Raw genomic sequence first — 18863 nt, 5'->3', positions numbered from 1 at the left:
TTCAGGCTTTGTTTGGATATGTACTTGTTAAGTTTGAGACAGGTCTTTGACATCGGAGATGTCAAGTAAGCCACTGGGGATAAAATCTGAGAATCAAATAAATTAGGGCCCGCTTAAAACTCTTGGAAGACATGAACTTATAGGTGGTATTTAAAACGACTGTGCTGGAGACACTTAGTAAGAGAATGGAGAAATAAAAAGGAGTTATCCCAGGACCAAGCTTTGGGTACCACAACACAAACAGATCAAGCAGAGGAGAAGATAGGAAGGGAGACAGAGGAGGGAGTGGTGGGCAGGAAGAAGACCAGGACGGTTCTGTAAAGTCACAAAGGACAAGAGGAGAAAATATTTCAAGAGGAAAGAGGTACTAGGTAACAGCTAGTTACTAGTTAACTCTGGAGAGAGAACATGGGGACTGAAAGGGGATGAAGGGAAGAGGAAGACTTACTTTTCACTGTATGCCTTTTGTACCTTTTGAAAGTTGTACCAGGTGCATATATTACCTATTTGAAATACAAACAAAATAATTTAGAAGGAGGAGGAAGAGCAGAAGGAAGACGGTTCGCAGATCTGAACCCCTTCAGTTGAGAGGCTGAGTGAGCCACACTTAAGTCCGAGCTGGTTGAGTCAACTGAATCTGCTCCTTTCTTTTCCTTATGGTTGTTTTCACTATTTTGTCTGCTTTCACTTGCTTTCAAATCTTGGAGCTGGGAAGAGGAAGCATTCAAGGAGAACTGTGCCCCAGGCATTTGGAGAACTTCTCCTAATAAGGCACTTGGATGCCAGATGTTACCCAAAACCCAAAGGCCAGCCTTTCAGGACAGACTAGCAGCTGGACACCACAGGATGAATACATGCTCCAACACAAGACAGGCAAGGAGATGGAAGGCAGAGGTTAAGACAGAAGAGGTTGACGGAAGGAAGGATAAATGATAGATACCGGTTTCAGAAACATGAGTTTGAGAAGATGGCAGAAGGGCAACAAATGTTTGCCAAGCCCCTACTATGTGCCAGGCTCTGTGTTGGGTGCTAGGAACACAGTAACAAAGTAAAACTAACACACACAAAGGGACGCAGAAGTGTGGGACCAGAGCCCAGGAGAGTGGCCTGGGCCAGATAAGTCACCTTCCTTTTACAACATGTTAAGGCTCCCTATCGCTCTCAGGATAAAGCTCTAACTTCTAGACCCTTCCTGATCTGGCCCCTGTTCACCACTCCAGCTCCCTCACTCACCCTCACACTGAACCACTTCAGCTCTCCCTTCTCACCTTCAGCCCATGCTACTCCCAGCACCTGGAATGACCCCTTCCCTGCTTTCTCAACATCAGATCTCACTTTCTAACAGTTTCTTAAAAGCTAAAACCACCTCTCCACCACACCACCCAGCTGAGTTATAAACCTTTCCTTTGTCCTCTTAAAATGCCTTCCATATCTCACTAATATACGTCTTATTTATCTGTGTCTCTAGCACCCAACCCAAGGCCAGTGATAAAGCCGGTGCACAAAGACTAAGGTCTAAAGGGAGCTCATCCCCAAAGCTGAGGAACACTGCTGCCTTCTTATTGCTGGCACCCTTCAGTTCCCACCCAAGGATATCCCTGAACCCACATAATTTCCTGGGGTTACTAAGCCTCATGGGAAGTCAGGACCATGGGACGAGGAGGAAGCAAGGCGAGAAGTTGGAGCTCTAGAGGAATGCCCTGGACAACCCTCCAATAGGCTTGCTTCTAGAGAATTAACCAGAGAACTTAAGAATCCTTACAGGCCCAGGACTTCCCTGGTGGTCCAATGGATAAGAATCCACCTGCCAATGCAGAGGACATGGGTTCAATCTGGTCCACATGCCTCAGAGCAACTAATCCTGTGCACAACTACTGAGCCCAAGAGCCACAACTACCGAAGTCTGTGCTCTGCAGCAAGATAAGCCACCACAGTGAGAGAGGCCCACGCACAGCAACAAAGTGTAGCCTCCACTCATTGCAACTAGAGAAAGCCCGTGTGCAGCAGCCAAGACCCAGCACAACCAAAATAAATAAATTTTTTAAAAAATACACTTTAAAAAAAAGAATCCTACAGGCCCATATGAGATTCCAAAAGATAATCAAATTTTTACAGGAAACATAAAGAAGATCCTTGCCTCCCTTCCCCCAACCTCTAAAACAGGGCTGACTGGAGAGCTCCAGCTGTCATGGGGTCCACTCACAGCTGCCACTCCCTGGCAAGGTATAACTGTGCCCGTTCTCTCTCATCTCACCACACCCAGAGATCTCTCCTGGCTAGGACTCCGGCTTGCAGTACCAAGCTCCTCAGGCCCCACTGGCTATATCTAGATGCACATGGGCACATCAGACCTGGTTCTGATCTTACCTAACCAGGCTTCAGCTCCCATAATCGCAGCCCAGGCCTAGACGCCAGGTTCCTCTGGTTTAATCAGAAAGGTTGTTGGGTAATTACAGCATGGCTCCTGAAGGATTTTCTCGTCTCACAGAGAGAGTCAAGGATCACAGCTGGGATCACAAACAAGCTCTCTGGGATTTGGCCAAAGACTTAAGAAGATATTCCTCCTAATATAAGAGACCTTGGATCTGACGGGAGTCAAGAACCTAAAGCCCAGAGCCACTTCCGGGCAAGTTCCCAGCCTGTTCTCACCCAGAGGGCTGCCAGGCCTGGAGAGGAAGTTCTCCTGTCCTTCACTCTCAGGAAAACCTATCCCTGAGGGCTCAGCCTGAGTTCCCATCAGCGTGAGTTCCCATCTCTGGCAACAGCAGGGCCAGCACACTTGTCCCTGTGCAATTCTCAGCTCATTCAAAAGCACTATAACACCTCTGAACGCTGGGCCTCAGCGGAAGGGGAAGGGGAGTTTGACACAGTCCAGAGCGCCTGTCCTCGAGGAACTCACCCTGGAGAGAGACATCTGGTCGAATCCTCACCTGACTGGGGATTTCTGTTCCTCCCAGTTCTCAGAGGCCAAAGCCCACTCACTTTCTTGTTCTGTGTCCTGTTCTTTAAATCCTGCTCAGCTCACACTTGTGCTAGGTCCTCTGCCGTTACCGCTGGCACCACACACCTGGCCATCCCACTCTGACATGGCCACCGTGTCCCAACCTCCCTTCCTGCTAACAGACAGGAAGAAATCCTCTCCCTGTGATGAAGAGGGCCAGCCTGCCCAGTATCTGAGAGTGGCAGGAAAACTCAGCAGCATTTCCTTCCCTTCAAACCAGAACACAGAAGCAACCTGACCTTGACCCCACAATACTGGAGAACTTTAAGAAGCTCTGATCTATGCAATCACTGATATTTGGGGGAAAGGAGGGCAACAGTCAGGTTGGACACCAGTTGCCCAAAGCCTCCTCTTAACAGGCAAGGGCTTGCCTATCACTGAGTGTTCTCTTACCCTCTTCATAAGGTGTAGGGACTGAAATTATGATAGAAGAGGAACATGTACTCCCAGAGGGACTAATGACTGGGCTGCAGCCTACAAGACTCTGCAGGGCTATTACCAACCAAGATGTAGATCACCAACCAAGAGGTAGAACAAGACTAGCCTTGGGTTTGTGCCGCAGCATCTGACCAGTCCCTGGCTGGCTTCTGACCACCGTGATTAACCCTGCATCTTCCAATAGGAAGAGACACCACTCCCCAGTACCAGGCTTCTGATGACAGGCTCTGGACTTTCCCTCTAGCTTACCTGGACCCACGGTGTCTCCTAAGGGTCCCAAAGTGCCTCCTGCAGATTATGGCGTCTGGCCCACCAGGTAACCTGCTGACCTCTAGCTGTGCCCCACCCCAGCCACCCTTAGGCTCTTTTCCACATTGGCACAAGGTTGGAATGCCAAGTAGCCCAGAGATGGAGAAGCAGCTCTGGCCCCTCCTGCCCTGGACAGCATCAACCCACCTTGACAGAGATGTGGCCATGGGCCTGGGGAAGGTGGGCAGCCAAGAACCAGTCCCCAGGTAAGGGGCTGCTGACATTAAAGATGCCGGAGGTGCGGTTGGGCAGTGTCCAGCTGAGAGTCAGTGAGAAAACTCCAGGCACAGCTGTGTCCCCTGGGAAGTGTGTGTGCAGGGGATTGATGACAGGGGGTGCCCCAGACCGGAAATACCTGGGGGACCAGAATGAAGAGAAAGGGAAAGCAGGCAATGGGGTAAGAAATGGGAAATGGGGAAAAGAAAGAAATGTCACTCATCGCCAGTGAAACAAATGGATTCCCTCTACTGACCCACACAATAAAATGTTTCCAGGTCAGGGGTCAGACATAAGGAGAAAAAGATCAGCTTGAGCATTCATGTAGTCATACAGAACTCAGGAATGGTTCAGAGACAGAGGTCTTGGCCTTCAGCCAGTCACACTTCAATCCGGACAAAGGCCAGGGGTCGGGAGGGCAGCTTAGGTACTCATAGGTCTCATTTTAGTATGGAGAGTGGCCTGGGGTTGGCACAGGGTCAGGAGGTTAACTCAGACACTCACACGGTCACACTTTGGTCTGGGCAGTGGTCCCCAAAGGTTCCTCCCTGCTCTTTGAAGATGATGAGATTCCACACGGCCAGGAACGTGTCTTCAGGCACATGGAAGTGGAAGAGCTCGGTGCTGGCAAAGGAGCGGAAGGGACTCAGCTTGCGGGGTGAGCAGGTGGAGTAGTCAGTCAGGAAGAGGCCTCCTGGGGAGCAGACGGTAGAGAAAGGAGCAAAGTAGGACAGGCCGTTCCCAGCCACCCCCAGGCCCACCAGGCTGCAACCCCACAGCACCCACTCAACAAACTGGGTCTTGTGCTGCCCTTGCCATTGTCTGCTTTAACCCTTACACTGACCTTGGGGGAAATGACCTTTCTTTACAGGTAAGGAAACTGAGGCTCAAACCTTGATCTGTCTCAATCCAAAACCAGAACCCTTCTTATAATCCCCACGGTTGCCCCTCACTTAGAAGCCATTGTTCTCCTCTTACCAAGCCTAACAAAACAGGTGTGGATGGTGGGCATGAGTACGTGCGTTATGCACGTGCATGTGCGTGCACACAGTGGCGTGGGTTCCCAGGCTACTGAGCAGCCTGGAACTCCACCTGTGGGCTTGGGAGTCGGCATGGGACTGTGAAACTTCCTTGTTTATTTTCTTCCCCTTTCTGTTCCCCTGTGGTCAGGAGCAATAAAAATTCTCAGAAGCTTCACAAGAGCTGTCTGTACACTGGCTCAGGGCAGCAGTGGGGAGGGGAAGTGTGGTGAGGCTGCAAGGGGCCTGCTTGGGTGGCAGAGGCAAGGACAGGAGCTGGCAGGCCACACGAGAGCCCCGGCAGAGGAGTAAAGGAGAGGACAGCAGGGCCTCCAGGATTCAGAAGGCGGGGCTAGAGATGCTTCCCAGAGGGAGGCCCAGGGAAGCAGTCAGGTGGTGAGACAGTAGAATCTCAAACTGCTTGGGAATAGTCATATCCAGCAAAGCCAGGGGTGAGAGGTGGGGAGGATGTGGTCCTCATAGCTGAAATGCCTAGATACTTGATCATGGCCGTTAGGAGCAGAGTGCAACAGGTGAGCAGGACAGTCTGGTGTAAGCAACTGCCAGGCAAACAAACAGGCACTAGGGCTGGTATCACAGTGAAAAGAACCCAGTGGCTCAGCTGGACAGAAAAGGGTCCAAAAGGACAAAAAGGGCCCCAAAGGACAAAAAGTTCTGGGGAATCTGACTGCTCTGCAGACTGAACACCAGCTCCAGCGAAGCCCAGAAGGATGCCCTCAGGACAGATGAAAAGGTCGGGGACTTTAGCAGCTTCAGAACAGGAGTAAGGGCAGTGGGTGAGGGAGACCCTGAAGTGGATTTTTCAGCCACGGAGGAAATACCCACGGGCCTTGCCTATGCTGACGGTCTCTCCCTCTGGAGATGGGAGATATAACTCCAAAATGAGGCATGTGAAATAACAGAGAAAAAAGCATCTGGAAAGGCAAGCTGCTGATGGAGGGAGCATGGGTCAAGGTTGGCCCTACTGAATTTCAACAACCTCAAGTCACCCTGCAGAGAGCCGTCCTCTGTAGGTGGAGGTCACTGGCCCTAGATGGGCCTATGCTCTTCAAAAGTCGCAGTCACACACAAGGCTCAGATCACATAATCGCAGTTCAGATCACATAATCGCTCTCAACTGTCAGCAAGAAAGACCTGCCACCTTGCAAGCTGAGCACTGCCCAGGAACCGAAGAGGCTCATAGAGCAGCAGTGATGTATTCAAAAGGGATGAAGGGAAATGAAACAAGTGATGGGGAAGAAAGGTTTCCTAAGAGCCCTGGCAGTGACAACGGTGAGGCAGAAAGCCAAGAGATGAATAGCCTGGATACTATTATTACAGGAAAGCAGAGTACTGAGCACCCCCTGCTGGGATTAGGAAAGGGCTCCTCCTTCTCCTTCTCAAGGCTGGTACCAGGGATAGGTCATTGGATGGGCCATTGCCAATGTTAGAAAAAATGGTGGCCAGGCCCCCCAGCGCAGGTTCTCAGAGAGTTGATGGTGAAAGTAGCTAGTGACCTTTAGGAAATAATGGACAGAAATCCACAAAGAGCCCTGTGATTAAAGGAACAATGGCATGGCCTGCAAAACTGAGGAACTAGTTAAGCCACCCACAAGTGGCTAGGGCCTACAGAGGTCACAAAATAGGCTGGTGGGAAAGGGGAGTAAAAAGCACCTGGGGATGCTAGGAGGAAACGAGAAGTTCTGAGGGCAGATGTTTGAGAAAGCACCTAGAGCCCTGTTCACTGCAGGGTTTGGTTTGGGGTGTCACTAGGCCTACAGCTCTGTGTCCCAGAGGAAGCAGGAGGAAGGCCCTCACCAAGCTCAGATAAACCTGTCCTGGATGCACCAGCACTTCTAAATGAGGCTAGGGTGATTTTCCATCACCACCTGAAACACACACAGACACACACCCGTGGGCTCAGGCTGGCCCTGCTAGTGACAGCACTCAGTAGAACAAAAAGGTCATTTGCTGTAATGGCAGGGCATGCCTGGGTTATGCAACTGCAGTCAGACAAGTCCAAGGAAAAGATCCAAGGGTGTGCAGAGACTGACAGTGCCATCACAGTCCCGTGACACTGCCGGTCCCTCCTCAAGGAAACCTCTCCCCGTCACCAGGTCACAGAGCAGCCCTGCAGGCCAGTGACCATTAACTGTACTCAGGGTGGCCTTGCCTGCTGTGTGGCCTGTCAGTGCTCTTTCTCAGCCTCATTACAATCCTCCCGAAGCACTTGAACCTGCTTCTGGGCAGTCATGTTTTAATCCACATCTTTCAACTTTCTATAGCTCAGTGACTGATAATCACCTTCCTCTCCTAATGGCTCATGAACAAAGAACCTAGAGCGGCAGGGATAGAAACTAGGAACTGGGCTCAACAGAGTGGACTCCCCCTCAGCCAAACTGAAAAACTGACTTGGCTTTTGTCTCGGCTGAGTGCCCGCTCTGCCAGCAGCAGTAATCAACCCTGAGCAGTTACCAGCACTGAGCCCTTCAAGGAATCTGGCTAGGGACAGATGGATTATTTATATATATTGCGGGAGGCACCCAACATTGCCTCTGACCAAGGAGCTATCCACTTGGAAGTGATACTTTGGTGATCTGTCTGTAGGAGGAGCAAGAAGAGCTGAAGAGGAACATGCATGGGCCACAACACGTACCTCTCCCTCACACAATAACACAGACACTAAGGACACACAAGCTCACACCACACAACATACATATGCCTGTGCTTACCAACACACAAGCGTGTACACACTACACATGCCCAGCATTCCCACAGATCCCACAGGTACATGCACAGACACATAAGCACCCAGATACCCGTGAGAATCTACACAGAGCTCGCACTTCTGCAGGAGCAGTGACCTTTGGCGTGCATTGGTCTCCTCGAGATTATACTCTGAATGCAGCCTGCTACCTCCAGCTGCTCTGCTAGATGTTTTTGCCAAAGACTTCCTCAGGCACCCCCACATCCCCTCCAGAGTGCTACCCACCAGAGACAGCTGGGGGCTAGGGCCATGAAAATTCTTTATCATGGGGCCATCCTTATGGCCCATGTCCTACAGCCGGGACCCCCTCCCCTACCCACCTTCCACCCATTAGGAAACTGGTTATCTCCTTCTCCTGTCCCAGTCACTTCCTTACTAGATGGTGGCCCTGGGCTGACAACTGGCGGAGGAGGAAAGTTTGTGGATGAAGCCCCCTTGTGGGCAGACAGGGGAGAGGACAGGTTGTGCCTGGAGCCTTTCTGCACTTGGATCTGTTTTCCTATTGGGCATATATTACAGTAAAAAACAACACTAGGATAGGGTCGGAATCAGGAAGCTGTTTTCTAGCCCCAGACTGTCACTGACAACATGTATGACCTCAGGCCAATTGATCCCTTGCTGTGCCTCAGTTTCCCCATCTGTAAATAGAGTCCAAGTTTCAACCCTGCTCTAAAAGTGTCAGACATAATTCCTAAGAAAATCAAACTATTTGGAACGAATTTCACTACAAGAAGAAAACTCATTATAATGGCAGCTAACCCATGGCCATCTGTTTGCTACACGTTGTTTTCCAAACTGCTTTCTTAGCCCTGCTTCAGTGTATGCCCAGTACATCCAAGATTTAGGCCAGATCCTCCCACACTTGACTAGAAGTTCTCTGGTGGGGGACTCTCACCCCCATCAAACTTCACAAGCCGGTACAAAGCACTAAAGACTTCCTTGGAAAAGAGTCAAAGTGGAGTCCAGATAGACCCTCATAAAGAAAACCGTGCAGTCTCTGTCAGCCACCTGCTGAGCTCAAGCCCACAGCTGCCGCTCTTCTGACCCTGCCAATTCCGCTCAGTTATGTAAGTCTTCTCTCCTCCTCCCTATTTCTCTCTGCTTCTTCCCCAGCCATCTGGTTGCCAACGTCCCACCTCTCTTGAATCCCTCCAGTCCACCCCTCCCTGCCAGAACCCCATCCCTGCCTCATTCTTTCCTGCTCTGCACTCACCAGCCCCTGGGCCAAGGACAGACAACAGCAACAGCAGCAGTAAGGCTGACGGCAGCTGGAGCCCAGACCTGAGTCGAGGCTGGCAGAGGGGCAGGGTATGAGAGAGAGGGGTGGGCAGTGGGAGAGACTTGGGTAAACACAGAGATGAGGGCACAGACGGGGATAAAGAGTTGGGCTGGGCTGGACACAGGGACTTATGCAAAGGTAGCGGGTGTGATGGAAGGAGGGGCTGTGATGGGGACTGGAACAAGGGCAGGCGTTGGGCCCCGGGCTTAAGCAAATTTTGAAAATGGGGCTGGCACAGGGGCCGGGCTGGGATTTGGGAAAAGAGGTGAAACAGGGGCTGGGGCTGGGATGGGGCCCAGGTCAGGGACTGGAGGGGGGGCCTGAGCTGGGACCTGGATCTGGGCATTCGCTGGGACCCAGGCGGGAACTGGAACCGATTTGGGAAGCGGGGCGAGGGCGGGGTCGGGGGCCAAGGCCCAGAACGGGATAGGACAAGGGGCCGGGACAAGGGCTGAGCCATGGCCCGGGGCGGGGGCGGGGCCGGACAGGCCAGCGCGGGCGCTCGCTGAGCTGACCCGCGGCTCCGCTCCCACCCCCCAGGGGTGGCCTCCGGTGTCCTCGCGGGCCTAGGGCCGAAGTCGAGCCGGCTGGGGCCAGGCCGGGGACTGGGTAGGAGTTCAGGCCTGGGCGACTCCGGGCTGCGCTGGACAGGCGATAACCAGGCCCCGCGGCTGCGGCCTCGGCCTGACGTTGTACGACGCTCCGCCCTCCGATTAGGTCGATTGGTCCTTCTCACTAAAGCCCGCCCCCGGCCCTGTTCTATTGGTCTCCTACTTGGCCCCCGCTGGGCTCGAGGACAGACTCCGCCCCAGTCCCCGCTACCCGAGTCCCCGCCTTTCTCACCCCAACCACCGAGTCCAGACACCCCCATAAGGTCCTCACAACCCTCACTGACCAACTCACAAACATTTCATAGGAACCCTACAGAGACCTTCACAAACCCAGACACCCACGGACGTCCCCACAGATATCCGCAGACCCTACCCAGAGACTCTCAGAGTCTCAGAAAGATCCCGCAAAAAACCACTCACAGAGATCCGGCGAAACCCCCTTAAAAGAAGTGAACCCTCTAGGTGTGTCCCCTCCGGATCAACGCAGCCCCCTTAGAAGACCTCACTCACCGAGGAGGTGACCAGACCGCTGTTGCCACGGAGACTACTAAACGTTCCGGTTGCCCTGGTGACGGATCCTCCACTCCGGGACAGGGTTCCAGAGGCTTCAGTCAAGCCTCTCCCTCATTCGGCCCTGGACCGCCTCGTCCTTTCCCCTCCCCCACTTCCTCAGAACCGGCCCGAACTCCCTCACGAATTTCTGCAGGTGTCCAAGTTCCTTCCCCAAGCTGTAACTTGTAGGCAAGGCCTCAGCACACAACGCCTGCTGTCAGGACTAGTCCACAACCAAGCGCCTTCTCTCCCTCGGGGCCAACCCTTCCCGGTCCGCTTCAGACAAGACCCTGACCTAAAGACTTGTAACAGACGAGACAAAGCCTAGAGGTATGTAGTCTCTCACGTGGCCCCTCCTCCAAATCCACATCCCACTCCCTCCTAATACCTTCCTGTCCCTTCCCACCTCACTCCAACCCCCTCCCATCCTCTGCTTTTCATCCTTATCCTCTCCCTCCCCGACTTTTCTCCACTCAGGTCCCTCCTCCCCTTTTTCCCCTTTCTGCTCCTCCCATCCTGTGTGATTCTTCACCCTCAGGCCCCCTTTCTCCTCTTGCTGAATGTCTGACTATCTTCCTCTCCATCATCCTACTTCTCCCCCTACTTTCTGACACAAACTTCCTCTTTGGAAAGGCCCTGATGAGTTTAAGAAATGATAAATGTAGTATTTGGGGAGCATGGACCAAAGTAGAGAGCAGGAGAAGGTAAGGATGGAATCCTTAGGTATTGCTGCAAATGATGACAGGCCTTGAATGTCAGGGCCAAGAAATTTGGACCTAATCCTTAGGCTGAGTCACTTGATTGCTTTTAGGCAAAGGAATGCCATTTCAGAAAGGTCTCACACCTGGGTCATTAAGAAGGACTGACACCCTTTGTACCTGGGCTTCCCAGGTGATGCTAGTGGAAAAGAACCCACTTGCCGATGCAGGTAGACATGGGAGACGTGGGTTCGATCCCTGGGTTGGGAAGATCCCCTGGAGGAGGGCATGGCAACCCACTCCAGTATTCTTGTCTGAAGAATCCCATAGACAGAGGAGCCTGGCAGTCTGTAGGGTCACACAGAGTCAGACACAACTGAAGTGACTTAGCATGCATGACCCCGTTTGGACATCCTTCCAAGATAAATTAGGCACACCCCAGTCCCCACAGCATCCTGGGCTTACCCCAGGACAACACCAACTCATTTGTATTGTCATTTTGGTTAACTGGTCTCCTTTTCAGATTCTTTCAGCTGAGTCCAGTGCCTGAGTAAAAGTGTTAAGATTAGGCTCTTTAAAAGCATAAGTTACATAAATCAATGAAAGAATGGACGATTGGATTAATATGCTAGGGAAGGCAGCAGAGGAGCAAGGGTATTGCATAATCCAGGTAGAAAATAATGAGAATTTGAACAAAATTGGAGGGAAAGGAGAGGAGAGAATGGACTTGTGGGATATTTAGAAGATAGGAAAGATAGTCTTTGGTGCCCATTCTAAGATGTTGGCTGAGAGGAAAGAAGACCACGATAATTCAGTTTTGATGACCTGTGGGACATCAATTTAGCAATGTTTAGCAGACAGTTGGGTATGACTGCGAAGTTCAGGGTCTGAGCTGGAAATACGGATTTAGGGGTCATCAACATACAACTGGAAGTAGCTGAAGCACTGAACATGAATGACATTACCAAGGGCAGGGAGGGGTCCTTAGACAAGACTTGGCTGTGGTCACTGCACCCTTCTGCACTCTTGGGAGCAAACCTCCACTTTGCCTTGGTCTTCCCAGTCTCTAGAACTTCACAGCCTGACCTCTATGGTCCTAAACTACTAGCCAAGATGCTATGTTCAGGATCCCTTCTCTGCTACCATCTACTGATGGGATTCTGACTGCTTCAGACTTTCAGTATGCAGTTTGGGTCTAGGCACGTGGGTGAACCTCCTAGCACCAAGCCCTGGCCCAGAGCTCATCTGGCTTCCCCCAAGTCATATCTCAGGTGCACTAAAAACTTTATCTTAATTCCATAGCCCCCTGTGAATCCTGCCTTGCTGCTGCTGCTAAGTCACTTCAGTCGTGTCCGACTCTGTGTGACCCCACAGACGGCAGCCCACCAGGCTCCCTTGTCCCTGGGATTCTCCAGGCAAGAACACTGGAGTGGGTTGCCATTTCCTTCTCCAATGCAGGAAAGTGAAAAGTGAAAGGGAAGTCGCTCAGTTGTGTCCGACTCTTAGCGACCCCATGGACTGCAGCCTACCAGGCTCCTCCGTCCATGGGATTTGCCAGGCAAGAGTACTGGAGTGGGGTGCCATTGCCTTCTCCAGAATCCTGCCTTGCAGACCCTCTAATCCTAACCTAATGAAACATGTACCCTGTTCTACCACTAGATGGAAGCAGACAAGGTCACAGAAGAGCCTCCTACCACCTTGGATGCAGAAGAGAGCCTTTCTTCAAAGGACCCCTCTCCTGAGGACTCACAGGAGCCCCCTATCCCTGAAAGCCCCTTAGAGCCTGCCCTCTCTGAAACCCTGTTAGAGTCCCTTGCACCTGAATCTCCTGTGTTGCCCTCCACTTCCCAGACCCCTTTAGACATCCACACCTCTGAAGCCCCTGTAGAGCCTTCCACCTCTACCACCCCTTTGGAACACTCTGCCTCTGAGGTCCCTTTGGAGACCCTTACCCCTGAGACCCAGTTGGCAACCCACATCCCCAAAGTCCTAGATCAACAACTTGCTTTTCAGACTTCGTCACTAAACCATGCCTCCCCTCATAATCCAAAGGAAGATTTCTCTGAGTCTTCCTCCAGCGAGAGCTCATGGGCAAAGAGGTCCATCCACGCCTCTGAACTTGAAGTCTTTCCAAAGCACTCCCTTTCAGGCTCTCCATCCCAGGTCTACTTGGACACATCTACAAAAGTGAAGGAAGAGGAAGAAGAGGGCGAGAAAGAGATGGATGTCGCTGACAGTAATGCTCATGCAGCTCAGCCTGAACACCGGCTGGGCAAGAAGAAGGGGAAGAAAGGAGTCAGCCGTAATTGCTCCTGCTCATTCCCCTTTTCTCAGCATCGTCTTTGACCTGCCTCAGGAGGAGGAGGTTGGGTTACTCTGTGACCTGGCCCCTTCTCTTAGATTTGGGGCCTCCTCACTTCCCCTTAGTTACTCAGCCTTTCCCTCTCCAGGTTACACCATCCACCCAGTGGTCCCTGCTAAACAGGCAGACCTGGTGGACATGGCTAAGTCAATGCACAGAGAGAAGTTTGGTACGCAAGTGAATTATCTTTTCCAATGGGAGAAGGATGCAGCCCTGAATGCCATCCAAACAGGTGAGACCAGGCAGCCTTTCAGGGGCCTGTGAGAGGCCCATGGCCATCCCTCTATCCAACAGGATCTAGGAACCTGCTCCTTCAGTGGATAGCCCTTGTGGAAAACGGCACCACCACATTCCTGGAATCTGGGAGGGGAGCAAATGGGTAGGCCAAAGTAGATGAGGGTGGATGCAGACAAAAAGTGAGGATATTCATATAAAGCCAAGCAGGAACAGGTAGCTGAACTAGGGCTCAGGTAACCTGCACCAAACAGATCCTAAAGCAGAGATGGCGCAGGACCCTGGACAGTTTCCAGGGGACTTGTTGCTCTAGCAAGGCAAAAGGCCTTAGTCCCCTTGGTGGAAATGTATTAAAAGGCTGTCATGGGGACTTCCCTGGCAGTCCAGTGGTTAAGACTCTGCACTTCCACTGCAGGGGGCACAGGTTTGACCCCTGACACTGATGTGGGGGAACAAGGATCCCACCACATGGTGCAACTAGAAGTTAAAAAAAAAAAAAAAGGCTGTGATCCCTGCATGCCAGACCCATGATCACCTGAAAATCCAAAGCTCTAAGTCTCCTCACCAAAGAGAACCATGTCTTCTAGTCCCATCAACTCCAAGTCTCAGCCCAGAAGTAGTATTCTAGACAGTCCTGTTAATGGCATGCCGGGCTTCACTATCTCTGTATCTAAAGGGTGTGCATATGAACCGTGTGAGCACTCACCATTCTGTGTATGAGCACGTGCATCTGTTTCACTGAACTTCACGTCTGTAGGAATTCGGTAAGAAGGTCACCTGACCTGTTATGAGGATTCTGGGATTTCGAGACTGAATTCAATAGGTATCACTGCATTTGGGGGGAGGCGGTTTATTTCCCTAATGATGGGAATAGAGTTATGTTCTAACCATAAGAGATGTTATCATGCAAATGAGACTGTGTGATCATGGAAATGAATGTATTATGCAGTCAAAATGGCATCCCCACTAATGTCTCCTCCCCAGTCCTCGTCCAATTATAACAGGAAGAGGGTTTGGAATCAAGGCAGAGTAGAAGGCCCTACTCTGGAATGCACAGCCCACTCTGTATTGTCCCACATTAAGGGGATTATAGAGTCTGAGGTATAATTGCCATTCCTCTAGCTCAAACTTCAGTCTTCTTCATCTGAAAGATGAGCAATGACTCTGACAACAGTGCTTGAACTTGACTCTCTCAGGCCCTCAGGCAAGGCCTTGAACTATGGGGCACTGCACAATTGCACTCATCTCACACGTTAGTAAAGTAATGCTCAAAATTCTCCAAGCCAGGCTTCAGCAATATGTGAACTGTGAACTTCCAGATGTTCAAGGTGGTTTTAGAAAAGGCAGAGGAACCAGAGATCAAATTGCCAACATCCACTGGATCATCGAAAAAGCAAGAGAGTTCCAGAAAAACATCTGTTTCTGCTTTATTGACTATGCCAAAGCCTTTGACTGTGTGGATCACAATAAACTGTGGAAAGCTCTGAAAGAGATGGGAATACCAGACCATCTGACCTGCCTCTTGAGAAACCTATATGCAGGTCAGGAAGCAACAGTTAGAACTGGACATGGAACAACAGACTGGTTCCAAATAGCAAAAGGAATACGTCAAGGCTGTATATTGTCACCCTGCTTATTTAACTTCTATGCAGAGTACATCATGAGAAACGCTGGACTGGAAGAAGCACAAGCTGGAATCAAGATTGCCAGGAGAAATATCAATAACCTCAGATATGTAGATGACACCACCCTTATGGCAGAAAGTGAAGAGGAACTAAAAAGCCTCTTGATTAAAGTGAAAGAGGAGAGTGAAAAAGTTGGCTTAAAGCTCAACATTCAGAAAACGAAGATCATGGCATCTGGTCCCATCACTTCATGGGAAATAGATGGGGAAACAGTGGAAACAGTGTCAGACTTTATTTTCTGGGGGCTCCAAAATCACTGCAGATGGTGACTGCAGCCATGAAATTAAAAGACACTTACTCCTTGGAAGGAAAGTTATGACCAACCTAGATAGCATATTGAAAAGCAGAGACATTACTTTGCCAACAAAGATCCGTCTAGTCAAGGCTATGGTTTCTCCAGTGGTCATGTATGGATGTGAGAGTTGGACTGTGCAGAAAGCTGAGTGCCAAAGAATTGTTGCTTTTGAACTGTGGTGTTAGAGAAGACTCTTGAGAGTCCCTTGGACTGCAAGGAGATCCAACCAGTCCATTCTGAAAGAGATCAGCCCTGGGATTTCTTTGGAAGGAATGATGCTAAAGCTGAAACTCCAGTACTTTGGCCACCTCATGCGAAGAGTTGACTCATTGGAAAAGACTCTGATGCAGGGAGGGATTGGGGGCAGGAGGAGAAGGGGACGACAGAGGATGAGATAGCTGGATGGCATCACTGACTCGATGGACATGAGTTTGAGTGAACTCCAGGAGTTGGTGATAGACAGGGAGGCCTGGTGTGCTGCAATTCATGGGGTCACAAAGAGTCGGACACGACTGAGCGACTGAACTGAACTGAACCCTAGTTCAACTCGGCACCTCACCTGTTCATGCACTGGATCCTGCTATTCTAAACAGAGTTCAGAATTCCTCCAGTGGAATCCCAGCCTCCACCCAACCCCATTGTGACTCGGTCTAAACTCTACCCCTTTTCAACCAAGCTTCCCTGGTGTGATGGGGCACTAATACAACGGACTGGCAGTGTAAGTCAGAAGCATCAAAGCCAAAAGCCACATCTGGACAGGCTCCAGATCCTAAGAGACCATGGGTAAGACAAGAAAACCTAGTTTGACAGGCACAGAATTGTGGATTGTGGTCCTGGCCAGAGTCAAAGAGCAGAGGACACTTGACTCTTTCTCATTCTCCTTATGGAACTTCAGGGCTTTACCTGGAATACTGGGTCTCTCTTCCCTCCTAAAGAAAGTTGCTCAATCGCTTATTCAATCAAGCTTCTATGTTCTCTGAGCACCTATTTTGTACCAGGCCCTATGTGAGGACTGAAAACAGCGATGAAAAGACTGACGCTTCCTTAGAGGAACTCACAGTCGAAGGAGAATACAAGTGAACAGTCCACTAGAATGCACAGTGCTGTGACAAGAGTAGCACAAGAGTCATGGAAGGCAGGAGGAGAGGGACTCCTAGACAGAAGGGGAAGACAACTTATAGATGGAGATGACAGTTCACTGGAGCTTTTAAATAGGATTACGAGTCCCAGAGCTGAAGGCCCCACTCCTGGGGTTTTGGGAGGGTGACCCAGGATTGTTGACTTCAAGTTGGGATACTTTCAGCTCTCACAAAGGATGAGAAAACCTGAGTGGGAAATGCTCTGGATCTCCTCCCACATTTACTCAGCACCACCCTTGCCTTGTGGTGAGACTAATTGTGAAGCCAGACAGTTTCTCATCTCAAGGGCAGCAACCTCTGGCCGGTGCCTGCTCTCAGGGATACAGCTTAGGCTCATCTTCCTTCCCATGCCTCGTTTCTTAGCCTCACAAGCCTCTATTTTTGCTCTTCACCCCACTCATGACTTCTGGCCTCCCCTTTTCTCCTGAACCTTGGGGAACCATAGACAGCCCTTCTCAAGTTCACAGAAGGCATTAGTTCAGTAACCTCAGGAATGTGGAAGGGACATATGACAGTGCCAGCCTGAAGAAGTGAGGGAAGCCTGCCTCCTTCCTTGTGGCACTGGGGCTGCCCCACCTCCTCCTCTTCAGGTCCCTTCACCACTACGCTCCTTAGGAGCCAATCTCCACCACCTATTCTGCACCTGGCCCACCATCTTCCTTTGCCATCACCTTAGACACTTCAAGGAAACCAAGCAAAGGTGGGCTCAGCGTTGGGAGGGGAGGAGATGAGAATCCCACAGTCACAGAGAACACACCAAGATACATGTGCATCATCACACAGAAGCTCATTTATAATAATCTTCCTGCTCAGAAATGAAGGCTGTCTTCAGTCCCCTCTGACAGGCCGACACAGGTGGAGTGAATCCTCGGGTGGGACGGGCTCTGAAGACACTCACGAGGTGATGAAAAAACCTTGAAGAAAAAGTCTAAAGGGGCAGGGAGGAGGATGTGTGGGTGGCGACAGACACATATGGAGGGAGCGGAAAGAACACTTCGCGGGGAGCTTAGGCTATTTTTCCCTGTTACTTTCCCTTATTACTCAATCCTTCCATACCCAGGTCTCTATATTGGCTGGCGCTGCCCCCATTATCTATGGGACTGTTTCCGGATTGGGGATGAGTCCAAGTGCTTTTGTGGACACTTGCTGAGAGAGCACCAGATCATCTCAGGTGTGGGGGGTAACTGTCTTCTGTCATGTGTTGAGATGTGTGAGCGCACGTGTGTGTGTGTTGGTTTTGGGGAGAGGTTGACATGGGAAGGCCAAGCCTAGTCAGGTGCTGGTCTAACCCTCTTCACAGACATATCCGTGCCCTGCAACATGGGCCAGTGCCGCTGCCTCATGTTCTGCTTCATCCCATCACGCCCAGAGGAGGTGGGTGAGTTCTGGCTCAAGAGACGGGCCACTTTTGACCCCAGGGCTTGGAGGGCCCAATGTCGCTGCAAACACAGCCATGAAGACCACACAGCTACCGGGTCCCATTCCTGCAGGGTCAAAGGTACCTTCTTAAGCAAGGAGAGTGCAGGGGTGGGCATGGGTTGGGATAGGCTGCAAGTAGTTTGGGGATGCAGATGGGGAGCTGGGAGGAGAGACTTGGGCATGCAGTTGGTGAGGAAGGTGTGAGGATGTGGTCAGCCCCTGGGGAAGTCCCAATTCCCTGCACTCTCCTTGCTGCCCCCTTGTCTTAGGCTGTTGCTGCAGCTGCTTTGAGTCTAATTTCCTCTGTGCGGCCTGTGACCGGCGCTGGGAGGAACATGAGACTTTCTTTGAGACTGAGGAGACCCGGCGGCGAGGAGGGAGGCCACACGGTGAGAGGGCAACCTGGGATCAGGGCCCACTCAAGAGTCTATAATCAGCCAAGCTGAAGGCACTCCTGCCCTCAGCCATCCCACCCAGGACTACTTTGCCCCTCCTTCCTGCAGCCCACACCCGCACTGATTTATACCCCCAGGAGCAGACTATGTGCCTTTTGCAGAGATGCCTACCCTCCGAGAAGCCATCATCAACAACTCTGACTTCGAGGCCCTCCAGAAGCAAGGGCTCTCTGGCCATCCCAGCTCTTACCCTAGTCCCCCAGGGCTCCCTAGCCCACGTGACGTCCAGCCTGGCCTTCCATCTAAGCCCCATATCTGACCTTTTCACCTCTGCTCTTCCCTTCTCCAGGGACAGACACTGTCAACACCTGGTGCAGGCCTCTGTGAGCTTGGCCCAGATCAGCAATAAAGAGAAAACCACTGGAATCTGACTGACTCTGTATG

General features: G+C 51.3%; 2 protein-coding genes across 4 annotated transcripts in view; one reads left to right on the top strand and one right to left on the bottom strand.

Annotated features, from left to right (window-relative positions):
- Positions 1-9936, bottom strand: part of TMEM8B (transmembrane protein 8B) — a 24743-nt gene extending 14807 nt beyond the window's left edge. For both annotated transcript variants that reach the window (XM_018052158.1, XM_018052157.1), the window contains exons 1-3: positions 8964-9936; positions 4469-4658; positions 3896-4103 (exon numbers count right to left, since the gene is read on the bottom strand). In XM_018052158.1, the coding sequence (XP_017907647.1) occupies positions 3896-4103; positions 4469-4658; positions 8964-9900 (1335 nt within the window). In that variant the 5' untranslated portion in view covers positions 9901-9936. The remainder of the gene's footprint in view (positions 1-3895; positions 4104-4468; positions 4659-8963) is intronic.
- On the top strand, positions 8970-18863 carry FAM221B (family with sequence similarity 221 member B). 2 transcript variants are annotated; one of them, XM_013966031.2, is made up of 8 exons: positions 8970-9058; positions 9946-10522; positions 12550-13192; positions 13341-13484; positions 17666-17776; positions 17906-18103; positions 18294-18413; positions 18769-18862. In XM_013966031.2, the coding sequence occupies exons 3-8, from the start codon at positions 12550-12552 to the stop codon at positions 18804-18806; spliced, it is 1254 nt and encodes a 417-aa protein (XP_013821485.1). In that variant the 5' UTR covers positions 8970-9058; positions 9946-10522; the 3' UTR covers positions 18807-18862. The 2 variants fall into 2 exon arrangements, with proteins under 2 accessions (XP_013821485.1, XP_013821484.1); XM_013966030.2 differs by having other exon boundaries at positions 8976-9058; positions 10103-10522; positions 18557-18863.

The sequence above is a fragment of the Capra hircus genome, chromosome 8 (genome assembly GCF_001704415.2).
Source record: "Capra hircus breed San Clemente chromosome 8, ASM170441v1, whole genome shotgun sequence".
Taxonomy (NCBI): Eukaryota; Metazoa; Chordata; class Mammalia; order Artiodactyla; family Bovidae; genus Capra; species Capra hircus.
Note: the sequence above shows the minus strand (reverse complement) of the source record. Positions and strands in the feature narration are given on the sequence as shown.

What these genes read in the sequence shown, in the direction of transcription:
- FAM221B (XM_013966030.2), top strand. Translation starts at nt 12,550, where the DNA reads ATGGAAGCAGACAAGGTCACAGAAGAGCCTCCTACCACCTTGGATGCA. An exon ending in AGAGCACCAGATCATCTCAG is followed by an intron (nt 17,777 to 17,905) that starts GTGTGGGGGGTA and finishes CCCTCTTCACAG; the next exon opens with ACATATCCGTGCCCTGCAAC. An exon ending in CCATTCCTGCAGGGTCAAAG is followed by an intron (nt 18,104 to 18,293) that starts GTACCTTCTTAA and finishes CCCTTGTCTTAG; the next exon opens with GCTGTTGCTGCAGCTGCTTT.